This window comes from Cololabis saira, chromosome 7, assembly GCF_033807715.1.
Source record: "Cololabis saira isolate AMF1-May2022 chromosome 7, fColSai1.1, whole genome shotgun sequence".
Lineage (NCBI taxonomy): Eukaryota > Metazoa > Chordata > Actinopteri > Beloniformes > Belonidae > Cololabis > Cololabis saira.
The window spans coordinates 1,624,932-1,644,093 of record NC_084593.1 but is presented as its reverse complement, the minus strand read 5'-3'; the positions used below and the strand labels follow the sequence as shown (position 1 = coordinate 1,644,093).

General features: G+C 44.1%; 1 protein-coding gene across 1 annotated transcript in view; it reads left to right on the top strand.

Moving 5' to 3' along the window:
• LOC133447752 (NACHT, LRR and PYD domains-containing protein 4-like) overlaps positions 1–19,162 on the top strand; it is a 32,956-nt gene that overhangs the window by 2,378 nt on the left and 11,416 nt on the right. Inside the window, exons 2-3 of the mRNA XM_061726479.1 lie at positions 3,443–3,583; positions 3,666–3,809. Of these exons, the coding sequence (XP_061582463.1) occupies positions 3,486–3,583; positions 3,666–3,809 (242 nt within the window). The 5' untranslated portion in view covers positions 3,443–3,485. The remainder of the gene's footprint in view (positions 1–3,442; positions 3,584–3,665; positions 3,810–19,162) is intronic.

Below are 19,162 nucleotides of genomic sequence, written 5' to 3'. Positions count from 1 at the left end.
CTCCAATACACTGCTGTATTTGTTGTCTGGTCTGTCTGGGTCTGCAGGGGCTCTCCGACAACGAGGTATCCTGTGGGCCTCTGTCTGTCCGTTCAATCCGCCAGTTTGAATGTCTGCCTTGAATATCTAAGGGGAAGGAGCATAGACATATATACATAGACGCCGCATTGACTGACGCTTCCTATTGGGGCCGACGTCGGGCGTGGCCGCCATCTTGGATCGGTGGCGCTTTGACTCCAGTGCGTTCACTTCTATTGTGGAAGGAGGTGTATGCATGAGTAAAATAACTATAACTCACTTAATTTTCAACCGATTTTCACGCGGTTTGTTTTGTTACAAACGGCAGACATTGTATGCTGTCATCTGTTATGTTTATATATACTGTATTTTGTATTGTGTATATTGTGTGTGTGTGTATATATATATACATATATATATATATATATATATATATATATATATATATATATATATATATATATATATATATATATGTGTGTGTGTGTGTGTGTGTGTGTGTGTGTGTGTATATATATATATATATATATATATGTCTATACCTGAATAACATAACCAGTAGTGTGACTACCTGCAGAACGTATTTTAGCATGAAAGCCTGCATTTTTAATGTACATCAAGCATCCTGTGTCATGGCTACATGTCTGCCGTTTGTAACAAAGCAAACCGCGTGGAAATCGGTTGAAAATGAAGTGAGTTATAGTTATTTTACTTATGCATACACCTCCTTCCACAATAGAAGTGAACGCACTGGACTCTAATGCCCCTTTTGCTAGTATCACTAGTATCACCTCAGCTCGGTTCTACCCATTTTGCGCTTTTGCATTAGGGCTGAGACGGGTAAAGCCGCTCCAAGCCGATACCTTTTTCTGTAACCATTTTAGCGAGGTTCTATAGCGGGCTGAGCAGGGACTATTTCTGACGTCACCACCCTCCACGCCACCGATTGGTCGGGGGGCGGGGCCGTCAGATGTTTGAATCAGGAATCGGGAGTCAATGCGAGGCGACTCACGGCTCGCGGCGATTTTATTATAAAGCGCAAAACGTCTGTTTTGTGATCCAACTCTGAGGTGCAGATGTTCATAAACCTGGTGGCTGTCGAGAAAAACTTAAAAAAGGGATGTAGACGGGCTGTTTTACTCTCAGCCGCTCGCGGCTCCAGCTGATTTCTGATCAGCGCCGACATGAACAAAGCGGTTGCGCAATCGAGTACGTCACAGCAGCTTCACCACAACCTGCCCGCTTCTCCCCTGTGGAAAAACACACGGGTAGAGACGGGTAGAGGCGTTACGAGCCGAGTCGGGCCGAGTAAGTCCTAGTGCAAAAGTGCCAAAAGCGCCACCGATCCAAGATGGCGGCCACGCCCGACGTTCTCAGGCAGTCAATGCCAAGTATGGGTAACTGCAGGCAGGGAGGGGGGGCGTGGTGCAGGGAAGGGGGCGTGGTGCGAGGGGAGGGGGCGTGGTGCGAGGGGAGTGGGGGCGTGGTGAGAACTGCAGTGGGTGTGCTGCGATCCAAGCCAATCAGTGGGTTTACAATGACATCTCAATTTTGTATTATATTTATCAAATTTATTATAACTATTTCCATTAGATAATTGCGGATTCATCCAAGTATGTGTTTATCTATAATATATAGGCTACTGCTAAATGCCTAAATTGTAAATTGTGTATATATATATATATATATATATATATATATATATATATATATATATATATATATATACATATATATATATATATATATATATATATATATATATATATATATATATATTTAGACGTTTAATTCAGAGCGATTTAGGCCTACTAAGCAAGAACAAAAAATACATCAGATATGCTAAGTAGTATAACAGTGTCAAATATTAATTATACGTAAGGGTTAGTGTATCACGAAGATCTGTAATGATACTAAGCATATAGTAAATAGTGCTGTGCCTATATAAAAGATAAAAGTTTACGTGAACTGTGTGTGTGTGTGTGTGTGTGTGTGTGTGTGTGTGTGTGTGTGTGTGTGTGTGTGTGTGTGTATTTGCCTACCATCACATATTCATGCATTATTAATAGTTCCATGCATTTTTAGTGGTGGTGTATATACATGGTTATTAAAAATGAGCTAAAGATAAAAGATAAAAGATAAAAGAAAAAGACAAAGATAAAAGAATAAAATGATAAACGGTCGGGAAATATATGTTCCCCGCGTTTGAATTTCATTGGGCGGCTTGGTTTGCGGTACGCCCAGTGCTTAGTTCGCAGCACGCCCCCCTGTGATGTCACTCGCTACTCCCTGCCTGCAGTTACTCATGACTCGTCAATGCGGCGTCTATGTATATATGTCTATGGGAAGGAGACCCTCCCCTGGTCCACCATTGGTCTAGGGGGGCAGCCTGCAGTGGTTCATTGGCCACTGCAGCTGTCAGTCGGGATTCAGTTGCTGCCTTGATAGTCTTCAGCTGTGTCTAATCAACTCAAAAAAAAAGGTAATTGCATGCCAAACTCAAAAACACGGAAAAGGTTACATTTCAAACAGTAACTAACAAAGTAACAAAACATGCATGCAAATAAAATGCTTAACACAACAATTCCAAAACAATAAACAAAAAATTAGACACAGCCTGGCACTCAGCATGACATCTAGAGAGGAATTTTGTTTTCTTGATGCCGGTCATTCAACAGATACATAAATCCGGCTTCCCTGTTTCTGTTTCAACTGGTATAAACCGGTCTTATCAGGTTTTCATTCGTGACTGTTTCTTGAAATGTAAATGAGCTACTTTTCTGCTCCTCCCGTTTTTTCTACAAGAAAGCCAAAGCAAGAATGAGACACTTTCCTTACTTCCTCTGAAAACTCCTCTGACATAATAGAACGTAAAACAGCCTGATTCAAAATTGTGCGTTTGTGTGTGCCCGACTTTTAATAATAATAATAATAATAATAATAATAATAATAATAATAATAATGATAATAATAATAATAATAATAACAATAATAATAATAATAATAATAATAATGACTTGGTTTTATATAGCGCCCTTCAAGGCACCCAGAACGCTTTACATGCTTTCACTCTCTTTTCAACTGGTTTTAATTCTTTGCTGCTTTTTAAACTCTTTTTCAAGGTTGCTTAGAAACATGCTGCATAAATGTTACTATTATTTTAGGAGGATGTAGACATATTTCACCAGTCACACTGAGCTTTAAGTTATAAAAGCACAACAATTAAACACTAAAACTCTTTACACAAAATACACATTTATATTTAGAGATGTGTCATCCAGGACTGAGCTCATACTTTAGAGAGAAGCTGCTGCCTTTTCATCACTACATCATTTATTCATGAAAAAAAAATCACCTGCATCAAAAAATGAAGATGGAGCAGCTGGTGGTTGTACATCTACAGTGACGTGTGTTTCCTCTGCAGATGAAGGTAGAAGGTGTGTGTGAGCTGATGTGAATCCAGCAGCATGGATCAGTGTGAGGACAGAGAGGAGGGAGTCCTTCCCTCCAAAACCTCCCCCAGGGGAAAAAAAAGAGTTGGAGAGAGTCGGAGAGAAGAAAAGAGGTGAGATGATCAACTCTAACTGTCCATGACTCTTCTGCACATCACAGTTCAGCCCTTACGTCACCAAACACCTTTATTACAGGAGACGACCTGGACCTGGACCTGGACCTGGACCTGAACCTGGACCTGGACCTGGACCTGAATCCAGCTGTGTGTCCTTGAAGAGTGACAGATCAAAGGATTTCTTTTGGGAGTTTAAAGATACCCAATGTCCTCCCTCAGTGAGGTGAGTTTTACATAAATGTTTCTCTAGGTAGTGTAAACTTTAGTGTGTTAGAGTCAGTAGTCATAGTTGCAGCTATAGAACAAGACTATAATAGTTAGTCTCAAATATAGCTTCGCGGTAGATATGCTGCTATAGGCTTATGCTGCAGGGGGGCACCGACATGATCCGCTGGGCGGTGCCTCTCACCCTTCTTCTCCTCTCCTTTTCCCTGCCTCTCTTCTCCATTACCATTTTTATTTATTATAAATATCTCATAGCTATCATTTTTGTCCATCGTTCCTGTAGTTTCTTGTGCCGGCCCCCCTTTTTCTCTTTTGTGTATGTTTGCAGGCCGGAGCCTCAGGAGCTGCGTTCTGGCCTGTGTTCCCGGCCCTCCCCCCCCTCTGGTCATCCCATTGCTTCTTCCACCTGCCTACGTGGATGTCTGCTGTTGCTGCTTCCGCCTGCCTGCACCCCCCCCCCCTCTGGTCATCCCGCTGCTGCTTCCACATGACTGTTGTGTGCTGCTGACGCCCCCCCCCCCCCCCACCTCTGGTCATCCCGCTGCTGCTTCCACCTGCCTGCTGTGTGCTGTCGACGTCCCTGACTCCCGCAGTCTGGCCTTCGGCAGGAGGGTCCCCCCTTATGAGCCTGGTCCTGCTCAAGGTTTCTTCCCTCCTAAAGGGGAGTTTGGCTTAAGGCTTTTCTCCCACTAAGGGAGTTTTTACCTGCCATTGTTTATATAATAATTGCTCGGGGGTTTATGTTTATGTTTATGTTTATGTTTATGTTTATGTTCATGTTCTGGATCTCTGGAAAGCGTCTAGAGACAACATCTGTTGTATTAGACGCTATATAAATAAAATTGAATTGAATTGAATTTCTGAATAACGTAAAAGAGACTGAAATGTTTTTATTGTAACATGATTATTTTAGTTTTAGAAAGATGTGTCTTGATAATTTTCAGTTCAGTTTTATGTATAAAGCATCTATTACAATACAAGTTGGGTCTAGGATCTTTCCAGAAACCAGAACATGACTCCCCCTCAATAATTACGAACACGTTAAAACTCCCTTTAGGAGGGAAGAAACCTGGACCAGGACCTGGATCATAAGGGGGGACCCTCCTGCTGAAGACCAGCTCGGTAGAGCAGGAAAAGAGAGATAGGAAAGAGAGGATGAAGAACAGAGGGGAGAGATAGACAATTATCCGTAGGTTTTTCTGGTCCCCTCCCCAATCTGACCAGCGATGACATGTTTAGTCGCATGCGCTCGCTCCGCCGCTGGTTGTCTCAGTGGTGTTCAGAAAACGACGTGGACTTTATTGACAACTGGGAGACATTCTGGGGAAAGCCCGGTCTGATTAGAAGGGACGGCATTCATCCCACTCGGGATGGTGCAGCTCTTATGTCTAGAAATCTGACCAATGTTATTAGACACTCCCCCTGACAATGCAGGGTCCAGGCCAGGATGCAGAGCTGTAGTTGAACGCACTTCTCTGCTGCTTCTCAAGGACCAACGCCTGCCAACAAAACTGTAGGATTGCATTATGTAATTAGCGACTCTAAAACTGTAGGATTACATGATATTGGCGACTCTGGCCAGGTGCCTAGCAAAATAGAAGTGGTTGCAGTTCCCCGCCCTCCAAAAGTTCACCAGGTGCAGCGTTATAGAGGCGTTAACCAAGATAACCTTGTAAAAATTAAAACCAATGTACAGTTGGTACCAATAAGAGACCGAACAATTAGATGCGGACTACTAAATATACGATCGTTAAGCTCTCTGTTTGTAAATGATATAATTACAGAGGAGTGATATTTTCTGCTTAACAGAAACATGGTTACAGGAGGAAGAGTATGTTAGTTTGAATGAATCAACTCCGCCCGGCTACTTTAATCATCACATTCCTAGAAGCACGGGCCGAGGCGGAGGAGTCGCAGCAATTTATAAATCCAGTCTCCAAACAAAAATTGAACCTAAGTGCAATCATAATACGTTTGAAAGCCTCATGCTTGGTCTGAAATTTCCGAGCTGGAAATCAGAGAAGCCAGTTGTGTTAGTGGTAGTGTACCGGCCCCCTGCTGGTGCGTAGTTAGAGTTTTTGTCTGAATTTTCAGATTTCCTTTCTGGATTATTGATCAGCACAGATAAATTCATCATAGTGGGTGATTTTAACATTCATATGGATGTTGAAAGCGATAATCTTAAATTAGCCTTCGATTCTCTTCTAGAATCAATGGGTATCTCACAAAAAGTGGATAAACCGAGGCACTGTTTTAATCATACTCTCGATCTCGTTCTCACCTACGGTGTTGAAACTGATGGTCTGTTGGTGTCACCTGTAAACTCCCTTTTATCCGACCATTACTTAATAACGTTTGAATTTAATTTTGTTGATGTTGAAGTGCAAAATAGGAGGTATTATTTTAGCAGATGTTTGTCTGATGAAGTTATTGTTAAATTTAGGGAGGCCATTGCTTATCTTACGACAGTGCGAAATAGTGATGTAGTCGAGGCCAGTGACCTGGGTTCTACCTCTGCAGATGTTGATTTCCTTGCTAGTAACACTGCTGATTTGTTGCATTCAGCTTTAGATGAAGTTGCTCCTTTGAAAAGGAGGGTTTCTAGCCACAGGAGCTTAACTCCCTGGTATAATTCAGATATCCGCATGTTGAAACAAAACAGTGCGTAAAATGGAAAGGAAGTGGTACTCTTGTAGGTCTGTAGACTCTTATCGTGAATGGAAAGATATTTTAATAGTATATAAAAAAGCCATTCGCAAAGCCAGAACAGCGTACTATTCAACGTTGATAGAGGATAACAAAAGTAACCCACGTTTTCTGTTCAGCACTGTAGCCAGGCTGACAAAGAGTCACAGCTCTGTGGAGCCGTGCATTCCTGCAGCTCTCAGTAGTGAGGACTTTATGAGCTTCTTCAACAGTAAAATCGCGAGAATTAGAGAAGAAATCAACCAGCCGGTTGTGGGCGTTTCTTCAGCTTTAGCGACTTCCCTAGGCTCTGACTTGTCTCTAGACTGTTTTGATCCTATAGACCTCCCTGAGCTGACCTCACTCGTCAATAGAGCTAAGTCAACCACATGTATGTTAGACCCCATCCCGACTCGACTATTCAAACATATTTTTTCTCTTATTGGAACGACAATACTGGACCAAATCAACCTATCCCTAAGTTTAGGATATGTACCACAGGTTTTCCAAGTGGCTGTAATTAAACCTTTACTTAAAAAACCTTCTCTTGACCCTGACACCTTAGCTAATTATAGGCCAATTTCCAACCTTCCATTTGTATCTAAAATTCTGGAAAAGGCAGTTTCAAGCCAGTTATGTGACTATTTGTATAGAAATGATCTGTTTGAAGTCTTTCAGTCAGGGTTCAGAATGCATCATAGCACAGAGACAGCACTGGTTCCAGTCACGAATGACCTCCTTATGGCCTCAGATAAGGGATTAGTGTCCATACTGGTTCTACTGGACCTCAGTGCTGCTTTTGACACTGTTGATCATGGCATTTTACTGCACAGGTTAGAGCATGTTGTTGGGATTAAAGGGACAGCTCTATGTTGGTTTAAATCATATCTATCTGACAGGTTCCAGTTTGTTCATGTACATGAGGTTTCTTCAGAACAGTCAAGGGTCTGTTATGGTGTTCCGCAGGGTTCAGTGCTAGGGCCAATCTTGTTCAGTTTATACATGCAGCCATTGGGAAGTATAATCCCGAATCACGGCATACACTTTCATTGCTATGCTGACGATACGCAGCTCTATTTGTCTATGAAGCCGGATGAGACAGAACCGTTAGTTAAACTTCAGGCATGTCTTAGGGACATCAAGGACTGGATGTCCAGAAATTTCCTGCTTCTAAATTCAGATAAAACAGAGGTTATCATTCTTGGTCCAGAGCATCTTAGGAAGGGATTAGATGGTGTTGCGATGGCTTCCGGTGCAACTGTGAGTAACCTTGGTGTTATTTTCGATCAGGATTTGTCGTTTAAACCATATGTCAATCAGGTTTGTAAAATAGCCTTTTTCCATCTCCGTAATATTGCAAAGATTAGGAAAATCCTCTCGCAGAGTGATGCAGAAAAAACTAGTTCATGCGTTTGTATCTTCTAGACTAGATTACTGTCATGTGTTGTTAGCAGGATGTCCAAGTAATTTGCTGAATAGGCTCCAGCTGATCCAAAATGCAGCAGCACGAGTACTGACAGGAATTAGCAGGAGAGACCACGTCTCTCCAGTGTTAGCGTCGCTCCATTGGTTACCCGTAAAATTCAGAATCATATAAAGCCCAAAACGGCTTAGCTTCGCATTATTTGCAAGACCTGATAGTGCCTTATGTTCCTGTCAGAGCTCTCCGTTCTCAGAGTGCAGGTTTACTCGTAGTTCCTAGAGTATCCAAATGTAGATTTGGAGGGCGGGCGTTCTGCTATCAGGCACCACTACTATGGAACCAACTTCCAATCTGGGTTAAGAAGGCTGACACCACCTCCACCTTTAAAACTAAACTTAAAACCTTTCTGTTTAGTAAAGCCTATAGTTAGTGTTTAGTAAACCTCTAGCTGGTGTTGGTAAATCTCTAGGTAGTGTAAACTTTAGTGTGTCAGAGTCGCTCCTGTAGTTTCTTGTGCTGCCCCCCCCCCCCCCCCCCCTTTTCTCTCTTTTGTCCATGTTGCAGCATCCTTTGCCGGACACCGGAACCTGCAGTGTGGGAGTGAGGGGGGCAGGGTAACGGCCCCTTTTGGGCGGGGTAGAAGGTTCGTCCCTCAAGACTCCTCTCCCTGGCCCTGCCCCTTTTCAACCTTTCCCCGACCCTGCACCCCAACCTGGGACTTGATGATTGGGCCGGAGCTTCGGGAGCTGCGTGCTGGCCTGCGGTCCCCACCCCTGGTCATCCCGTTGCTGCTTCCACCTGCCTGCTGTGCTGTTGACGTCCCCGACCCACCAGTCTGGCCCTCGGCAGGAGGGTCCCCCCTTACGAGCCTGGTCCTGCTCAAGGTTTCTTCCCTCCTTAAGGGGAGTTTTTCCTTGCCACTGTTTGGCTTAAGGTTTTTCTCCCACTAGGGGAGTTTTTACCTGCCATTGTTTATGTAATAACTGCTTGGGGGTCATGTTCTGGGTATGGGTCTCTGGAAAGCGTCTAGAGACAACTCTGTTGTATTAGACGCTATATAAATAAAATTGAATTGAATTGAATTATACTCAAAGTTCCAAAAGATCAGATATATTAGTATTAATAATCATTAACTGGAGAACTGAGGGCCCGATTTACTAAAGGTTTGCGCGTGTTAAAACGTGTGCAAACTTGACAGCACCCGCAAACCAATGTGCGAGCTGATCTACTAACAGCGTGCAAAGAGGACTGCGTCTCTGAAATGCGCAAAATTGCAAACGCAATTCAGTTAGTACTTTTGCCCTGATGAATAATCAATATGGGGCGTATCCGGCAGAAATCCTAAATACTGGGAGGGGAAGATGCAAATATCTCCATTTACCACACGCAATGAGATTTATCAAGCCTGAAAGTAATTGCGCGTATTGTGATTGCGTCTGTATTTAATACGTTCGAAAGGAAGGTGCTAATCTGCTGCTGCTGTTATTGTGGCAAGGAGGCGACATCCAAAATCAAAGAATACGCAGAGAGAGTCTTTATTCATGCTATTTTAAAAATGGTTGCACAAGTTTTATTAAAGGCCACTTTTTCTTTAGTTCTTTGCCTTATATCTTGCCACATTCTTTTAATGTGCCCCCCTCCACTCGCCCACAAGCAGGCCAAGCCTTTGTGCCAAAACTTTGTATTTTATTGATTACTTATCTTATTGAACGTGAAATCATCCTTCGTAAATTACATTTAATTAAAACCCGTGCTTATTAATCACAAAACACAGGTTAAACATCATGACCAAATCCGCTCCGACCCGCTGTGTCAGGATCAGCGCAGAGACTGCAGCTTCGCCTGAATTATGGTTCTGCGTTAAATCGACGGCGTAGCCGACGCGTAGGTTCGCGGTGCGTTGTGCGTCGCCGCGTAACCTACGCCGGAGGTTCTGCGTTGGTGTAACGCGGAACCATAAATCAGCCTTTAGTGTGCGCTCTGTGCGCTGTTCTGAACACTTCTCTTCTCTTCTTGCCATATGATGGTCCCGTCTGTCACACATTTACTGTCAGTGTTTGCTATATAATATATAATATATAATATTTGCAATATACTGTGGACATCTGAATAAAAACTTAACTCATAAATAGATGAATCAAAGCGCTCTCCAGCTCTGTGTCTGATTGTCTTTTTCTCCTCAGATCATGCCGAGCACCGCCAGGTCACGCAAATCCGACCAATTCAATATTAAAATCAAATTCGGTCCTGTTGCCCGTTTTTCTATTTCGTATTTTTGATCTGTGCCTAAAATTGAAATATGAAAAACCAGACGTTTTTCCGTTTTTTGTGTTACCAACTGCATTTATTCTATCGCAGGTTTTCTCCGATATTGCATTTCTTTTGGTAATGTTTACATTTCTTTGCTGTAGTTCATGAATGTGTTTATTTGCCTCTTCCACTAATATCTCTAACACCAACTCGTTCAATTTCATTTTGCGCTTGTGACTTGTGACTGTGCTTTCCATCCAGACTCTCCATGGCGCAGAGTTTGCGCTCGCAAACCTTAAGGCACGCAACACCTCATTTAAATACTGCTGTTTGCACCTGTTATCAATTGCGCAGGCAATCTTAGTTGATCACCCGCAAACCACGCAACAACAGCACGTGCAAACGTTTTCAGCAGAGGTGGAAAAAGTACAAAAATATTGTACTTAAGTAAAAGTACAAATTTTCTGCTTGAAAATTACTTAAGTAAAAGTAAAAAGTACCCATTAAGAAAATTACTTAAGTAAAAGTATAAAAGTACCTCAACTTAAATATAATAAAGTACAAAGTACAAAATTCAAAGTACAAAATTATTTTCAAAAGGATTGCAAAGAAATGAAGAATCCAAGAATTTGCTTACAACTCTAAATAATGGTGATATTATTCTGACCCCTTTAGCGTTTGTTTCCATTACCCCATCTTAATTTCTCCCTTAGCTCATCACTGCTGTACCCCAGTGGCCCCGCTGACAGGTTCACCCCCAGCCTGTAGTATTCATGCAGTGACAACATTAAGCAACCCCAGCTGATAAAGGATGAGACTTTTGAACTTTTAAATGCCAAAACCACCTTAGAAGGGGTGGAATCAAAGAATGGTGCGCATGGACACGCGTCGGCTGCCGCTCAAGGCTGATTTATGGTTCCGCGTTACACCAACGTACCCTACGGCGAGGCTCTGCGTCGATTTAACGCGGAACCATAATTCAGGCTTCAGTCCTCATCGGTACTCGACGCGACGGCGGTTCCTCCGGCCTTCCGGCCCGCCTCTGCGGCGCAACTCTCCCGGGAGCTGCGGCTCCTTCTCGGTATATTCACGCGCCCCCCTTCCTTCCCGTCCGCCTCATGGTTCCGCGTTAAATCAACGCACACCTTACGCCGTAGGCTACGGCGTAGCCGCGTACCCTACGCTGTAGCTCTGCGCCGGTGTAACGCGGAACCATAAATCAGCCCCCGCTGTGCTGTTCTTTAATTTGTAGCGAGTAACGACGTGTCCAATTTTAAATGTAGCGGATTAAAAGTACGATTATTTCCTTGAAAATGTAACGAAGTAAAAGTAAAAGTACAGAAAAATGAAAGTATCAATAAAAGTACAAATTCTCAAAAATCTTACTTAAGTAAAATAACAAAGTACTTGTAGTTCGTTACTTTACACCACTGGTTTTCAGTGCACACGCAATTTAGTACTCTTTATTTAGGATCTTAGTAAATCGGGCCCTAAGAGTACTATGTACATCTGATACCTGGTTAGTTGGTGGACTACAGAGACCACTATGTAAACAGGTGTAGACAGCAGACCCTGGGGGGGTCATATGGGGGGGGCTGAGGGTCTGGATCATGTTGGTGTCCCCCTGCAGCATAGCTCTATAGCAGCATGTCTTGCAAAAATCTTGCAAATATTGTGAAGCAAGGTCGTTTAGGACTTGATGCACGATTCCTTTCAGCATTTGTGCTGCTGCGTATCATCAGTGTAGAAATGGACATTGATGCCGTCCATCCATCCACCCATTTTCTTCTGCTTATCCGGAATCGGGTCGCGGGGGCAGCAGTCTCAATAGAGATGCTCAGACTTCCTTCATCCCAGACACTTCCTCCAGCTCTTCCTCCATCTCTTCCTCCAGCTCTTCCTCGGGGAGTCTGAGACGTTCCCAGGCTGAGAGACATAGTCTCTCCAGCGTGTCCTGGGTCTTCCCCGGGGTCTCCTCCCGGAGGGACATGCCTGGAACACCTCCCTAGGGAGGAGGGACATGCCTGGAACACCTCCCTAGGGAGGCGTCCAGGAGGATCCGATACAGATGCCCAAGCCACATCAGCTGACTCCTCTCAATGTTAAAGAGCAGCGGCTCGACTCCGAGCTCCTCCCGGGTGACCGAACTCCTCACCCTAACTCTAAAGCCGACGACACACCAACCGACGTCGCCCGCTGTCGGCCAACTGCTCTGTCGCCACGCGTCGGGCTGGGTCGGGCTCAAAAAGAAGCACTTGGACACACCGTAAAGACGACACCCAATGGCCAACTAGCTCGTACGTTCTGCGCAGTCTGCGTTTAAATTTGCTGCGATGTTTTCGGAAAAGAGCCGCCGGTCCGGGGCTCAGCAGCAGCTCACGTACAGACGTGATCCCCAGGTCAACCTGCTGTCGTCCCGGGGAGAAACCTGCAGCTCTGTGGAGAATTACCGCTGGCTGAAATTAATCATCTAGGAAAATAAATGTTGGTTTGATAGATGAAATCTAACAGTTGTAGCTACGCCTGTTAAGAAATTTGCTCTGAAAATTGCGGGATTTCTGCCTGCTGGCTCGGGAGCTGATTTATGGTTCCACGTTAAATCGACGCAGATCTGAACAGCCAATCACAGAGTGAGCTGTTTGACCGACGGCCGACACCGATTCGACATGTCGAATCGGCTGAAAAGCTGCCGACGGGCGGTCGACCTGTGGAGACGTGCGGGAGACACCGGGAAAACTAGGCCGACAGACGCGCACCGACGCTCATCGACGGCCCGACGGCCTGCAGTCGGCTTGGCGTGTCAGGGCCTTAAGGGAGCGTCCAGCCACCCTGCAGAGGAAACTCATCTCAGCCGCTTGTATCCACGATCTTATCCTTTGGGTCACTACCCACCCACTACCCATTGATGCCGTTATTCCTGATTATACTTCCAAAAGCCTGCATTTAGAAACAGAACAAGATTGGCCCTAGTACTGAACCCTGTGGGACACCATAGCAGACCCTCGTCTGTTCAGAAGAAACATCATGAACATGGACAAACCGGAATCTGCCAGATAAGATGAAATGTACTTTATTGATCCCAGGATTGGGATATTATTGGGACGCAGCATCATAACATACAAGGAACAGACAGTGACAAGCTCAAAATAAAATAGAAAAATAGAAAAAAAGGTATAAAAGCACTATCTAAAAATGTCTATATGTAGACTCCTGATCAAAATCTTAAGACCAGTTAAGAATTAGCATTTTGCTCTTCTGGATCTTAAGAAGGTTCTAAGTAGAACTTCAAAATGCAAAAAAGAAAAATGGGAGCAAGAGAACAAAACCCTTAGTAATCCCATATCTGAGGTCCAGTAGAACCAGTATGAGGTCCAGTAGAACTAGTACGGACACTAATCCCTTTGTCGTGCCACAGGGAGCTTAGCTGATCAGTTATCAGGAGGTTATTAATAATTTTATTCACAATTATTAAGAATTAATAAAGTCGACTATTTATCAAATTGAATTATCAAAATGATAATATTCCTCGTGGGGCACCACCTGTTTCCAGGAAAATGATAACTTTCACAGCAGGAATCAGTCTCAGAAATTAGGGATTATTCCACCAGAATAACAAGGAGGTTCTATTATTCCTGGTGAATAATGTTGAAGGCTCTTAAAGAGTTCGGCACTGGCTCTGTCAAACAGTCATTGTGACAAGAATATTGTATGAAACAACACAAACAACTTCTCATTAAAAATCAATCAGAATTTATTTACATACGGGTACCAAAGCAGATGTAAAACAATACCCCAAATAAATCCTGATGGCACACTACGATAAACATAAAACCATTAAACTAACAAGAAAAAATAACAACAATAAAATGAAACTTAAATGCATGGAATGTAAAAGGAATGAGAGCAATAATTCAATTAAATTCAATTCAATTTTATTTATATAGCGTCTAATACAACAGATGTTGTCTCTAGACACTTTCCAGAGATTCAGAACATGAACATAAACATAAATATAATAATAACTAGAACATTTCAGGAAACTTTGATATGGGCATGCCCTACCTACTGCCCCTTCGTCAGCCCTCTCGCTGCTTTGGTTTGGGGCTGTAGTGGTTGTGTTCGGGGTGATTCTATGTCAGTTTGAGGTGTTGACGGTTGCAGTTCATTCATTCCTGTGCTCCCAATAGTTATTAATGGGGCGCGCTTTTTGGCGTCTAGCGTCCCCACGGTAACGCTTTTGACTGAGAAAGTAATGCCCATCGAGGCACGATGGAGACGCATCTAAGGATGTATGCCATGCATGGGTACACGTTCCGGTTCAGGCTACGTTAACGGATAGGTTTTTTTTTCACCATGGTAAAAAAACCCATCCGAATGAATGGGGCCATTTGGCAGGGATTTTGACATAAAATTTCCTTCAATCACAGCTTCATGAAATTTGAATATGTTTAAGTCCACAGCGTGCCGAGTCGGGGAACATTTGTACGATGTCTGTATGATAATCTGTTGCCTAGCAACAAGGGTCCAAAGTGAAGTGGAAATTTAAAAAAAAATTTAAAGGTAAATTTAGAAGAAAAACTGTAATAATTGGCATAATGAGGTTGTACGGTCCGTTAGTGCCAATCGGGCCGAGTGTTTGAAAGTTTGAACGATGACTCTACGATAAAGTTCGGGCGAGCAATAACCGTCCGAATTTTCGCCTTTTATTTTGCTTTTTGGCATCTAGCGTTGCCACGGTAACACTTTAGACTGAGAAAAGTAACACCCATCTAGGCACGATGGCGACGCATCTGGCGACATAAAATTTCCTTAAATCACAGCTTCATGAAATTTGAATATGTTGAAGTCCACAGCGTGCCGAGTCGGGGAACATTTGTACGATGACTCTACGATAACCTGTTGCCTAGCAACAATTGTCCAAAGTCAAATGGATTTTTTTTTTTTATTTAAAGTTTAATATTGCAAAAACCGTAATACTTAGCATGATAAGGCTGTACAGTCCTTTAGGGCCAATCGGGCCGAGTGTTTGTAAATTTGAACGATGTCTCTACGATAAGGTTCGGCCGAGCAATAAGCGTCCGAATTTTCGCCTTTTTTTTTGCTTTTTGGCATCTAGCGTTGCCACGGTAACACTTTTTACTGAGAAAAGTAACACCCATCTAGGCACGATGGCGACGCATCCAATGATGTATGCCATGCATGGGTGCACATTTCGGTTCGGACCGTATTAACGGACGAAAAAAGCATGCGGAATAATAAGAAAAGGGAAACCTTTTCTGTATACTATTATATTGCCTTCATTTTCATGTTTTTCCTTGTTTTTTCGGGCGTGTTTTATTTTTGGGGGATTTTTTTCTTTCATTTCAGAGCGGGGTCATGCTGTACACCCGCTGGTGCGCAGTGGGACTTTTGCGACTTTAGCTTGTTAGCAAAATGCTAGCAACATTGCCCTTTGGGCCAATCTGGACGAATGTAATATGGTCATGCCACTACTTGGCATGCCCATAAATATAAATATAATCCCCTGAGCAATTATTACATAAACAATGGCAGGTAAAAACTCCCATAGTGGGAGAAAAGCCTTAAGCCAAACAGTGGCAAGAAAAACTCCCCTTTAGGAGGGAAGAAACCTTGAGCAGGACCAGGCTCATAAGGGGGGACCCTCCTGCTGAAGGCCAGAGTGGGGGAGTCGGGGACGTCAGCAGCACACAGCAGGCAGGTGGAAGCAGCAGCGGGATGACCAGAGGGGGGGGGGGCGTCAGCAGCACACAGCAGTCATGTGGAAGCAGCACCAGCAGACATCCACGTAGGCAGGCGGAAGCAGCAACGGGATGACCAGGGATGGGGGGCGGGGCTGGGACCGCAGGCCAGCACGCAGCTCCCGAGGCTCCGGCCTGCAAACATGCACAAAAAAGCAAAAAGGGGGGGCCAGCACAAGAAACTACAGGAGCGATGGAAAACAACGAAACAACGAAAACAACATCAAGGTTTCTCACAGTTGCACTGGAAGCCATCACAACACCATCTAATTCCTTCCTAAGATGCTCTGGACCAAGAATGATAACCTCTGTTTTATCTGAATTTAGAAGCAAGAAATTTCTGGACATCCAGTCTTTGATGTCCCTCAGACATGCCTGAAGTTTAACCAACGGTTCTGTCTCGTCCGGCTTCATAGACAAATAGAGCTGCGTATCATCAGCATAGCAATGAAAGTGTATGCCGTGATTCTGGATTATACTTCCCAATGGCTGCATGTATAAACTGAACAAGATTGGCCCTAGCACTGAACCCTGCGGAACACCATAACAGACCCTTGACTGTTCTGAAGAAACCTCATGTACATGAACAAACTGGAACCTGTCAGATAGATATGATTTAAACCAACTTAAAGCTGTCCCTTTAATCCCAACAACATGCTCTAACCTGTTCAGTAAAATGCCACGATCTACAGTGTCAAAAGCAGCACTGAGGTCCAGTAGAACCAATATGGACACTAATCCCTTATCTGAGGCCATAAGGAGGTCATTTGTGACTCGAGCCAGTGCTGTCTCTGTGCTATGATGCATTCTGAACCCTGACTGAAAGACTTCAAACAGATTTCTATACAAATTCTATTACATAACTGGCTTGAAACTGCCTTTTCCAGAATTTTAGATACAAATGGAAGGTTGGAAATTGGCCTATAATTAGCTAAGGTGTCTGGGTCAAGAGAAGGTTTATTATGTAAAGGTTTAATTACTGCCAATTTGAAAACCTGTGGTACATATCCTAAGCTTAGGGATATGTTGATTTGGTCTAGTATTGTCGCACCAATAAGAGAAAAAACATTTTTGAATAGTCGAGTCGGGATGGGGTCTAACATACATGTGGTTGACTTAGCTCTATTAACGAGTGAAGTCAGCTCAGGGAGGTCTATAGGATCAAAACAGTCTAGAGTCAAGTCAGAGCCGAGGGAAGTCGCTAAAGCTGAAGAAACACCTACAACCGGCTGGTTGATTTCTTCTCTAATTCTCGTGATTTTACTGTTAAAGAAGCTCATAAACTCTTCACTACTGAGAGCTGCAGGAATGCACGGCTCAACAGAGTTGTGACTCTTTGTCAGCCTGGCTATAGTGCTGAACAGAAAACGTGGGTTACTTTTGTTATCCTCTATCAACGTTGAATAATAAGCTGTGTTGTGCAACTCAGGTAGCTTGGCTGTCCAGTTATCGAAGGGTTATTAATAATTTTATTAATAATTATTAATAATTAATAAAGTTGACTATTTATCAAATTGAATGACCAATATGATAGATAAAATCCTCGGGGCACCACCCTGTTCCTTACGCAGGGAAATGATAACTTAACAGCAGAAAATCAGTCTCAGAAATTAAGGTTTATGCCTAATACAGTAATTGAAGGGTGAAATTCGAGCACTAGGCTCTGTCAAACAAATCAATTGTGACCGAAGCTTGCATGAAACGACAGAAACCACTCATTAAAAATCAATCAGAATTTATTTACATACGGGTATCAAAGAAGATGTAAATAAATACCCGAATAAATCCCGATGGCACACTACGTTATTATAAAACCATTAATTAACTAGAAAAACATCAATAGAAATGAAATGAAAGTTAAATGCACGGAATGAAAAATTAATCAAAGCAATAATAATAAAGATGATAAAGAACACAATAATGATAATGTACAGTAATACGCATACAGTAATCTCATTAAACATAAGTTCAGCTTTACACCGTTCTAACTGACTGATCTCCCAAACACCACCTCACGTCTCCTCTGGATTCTGGATCTGGGCTGCGGGCTCTGTCGGTGGTGACCGGGTTCCTGCCGGGGGTTCCCGGTGTCGGAGAGTTTCGGTTCAGCTTTGATCCCACCGCCGATCGCTTCTGGCGGGGATGCTCCGATAGCGAGCGGTTCCTAAGTGTCTGGCCTGCTCCTAACTTTAAAAAAAGAAAAGGGCAACAGTTGCTGCAGCGGCGCCTCACGCCGGCTCTCTGGTCCTGACCGCGGCCTCAACAACGGCCTCGTTGCGCACGGGGGGCCGGTTCCTCCCTCGGAACGTCGGCTCACGTCCCGTGTGTGTCGCCGGGCTGCGGGAGGGGTTCGCGGGTCCAAGGCTGGAGCTTCTACGGCGGGTTCTGGCGGAGCAGTCGTCCTGGACGGCACGGTCCCTGGTGTGGGGAAAGTGCTCGAAGGAAGAAAGGAGTTAGCAGACAGAGAGAGTTGAGAGCGCAGCGCTCTGGTATCGGATTTTACGCCCGGCCTGTTAATGCAGGTCCTGAACGGCTCCCTCCCCGCCCCAGGCTCTCGGGGAAAAGGTGAGTAGATGCGGCAGCGGCTGCACCATCGGCAGGAACGTCCGTTCGGTCCGCTGGCTGAGGGAGAGAGAGTGAGCGCTGGGCAGGAAGGGGGCTTTGAGTTCCGCGGGCTGCGTGACGTCACCAGCCCGCGGCCAGTGATTGGGTGCTCCCCGCTTTTGGGCTTGGGGGCGGTTTTACTGTGAGGGACAGTCCCCCCCCCCTTCAGGACCCTCCACTGGTTTCCTGGGGGCTCCACTGCGTCTGAACCCCCCCTGGTGTCGTAACCCCAGGGGGTCTGTTCTCTGGTCCCTTTGCGTTGGCTTTTCCTTTGTTCCCCCTCTCAGGTCTGGCAGGAACCCTGCTGGGTTTGTGGGGGCTATACTGCGTCTGACCCCCCTCCCAGGTGTCGTAAACCCCATGGAGTCTGTTATCTGGTCTGGAGTCATGCAGCATAAACTTTGGCTTGGCTTCGGCCCTTTACTGGCCCAAGAGAAATGTTCACCCACTCACATATGTCATGAATTCATAATCATATTAGTCCAATAGTCCAACAGCTGTTCTGGCTTTGCGAATGGCTTTTTTATATACTATTAGATTTAGATTCGGGGTTGAACTGACTTTTAAAGTTGAAATACACGTTCACAAAACGTTCACAAACATTTATAAGTTCAGAGTTCACATGAGCGC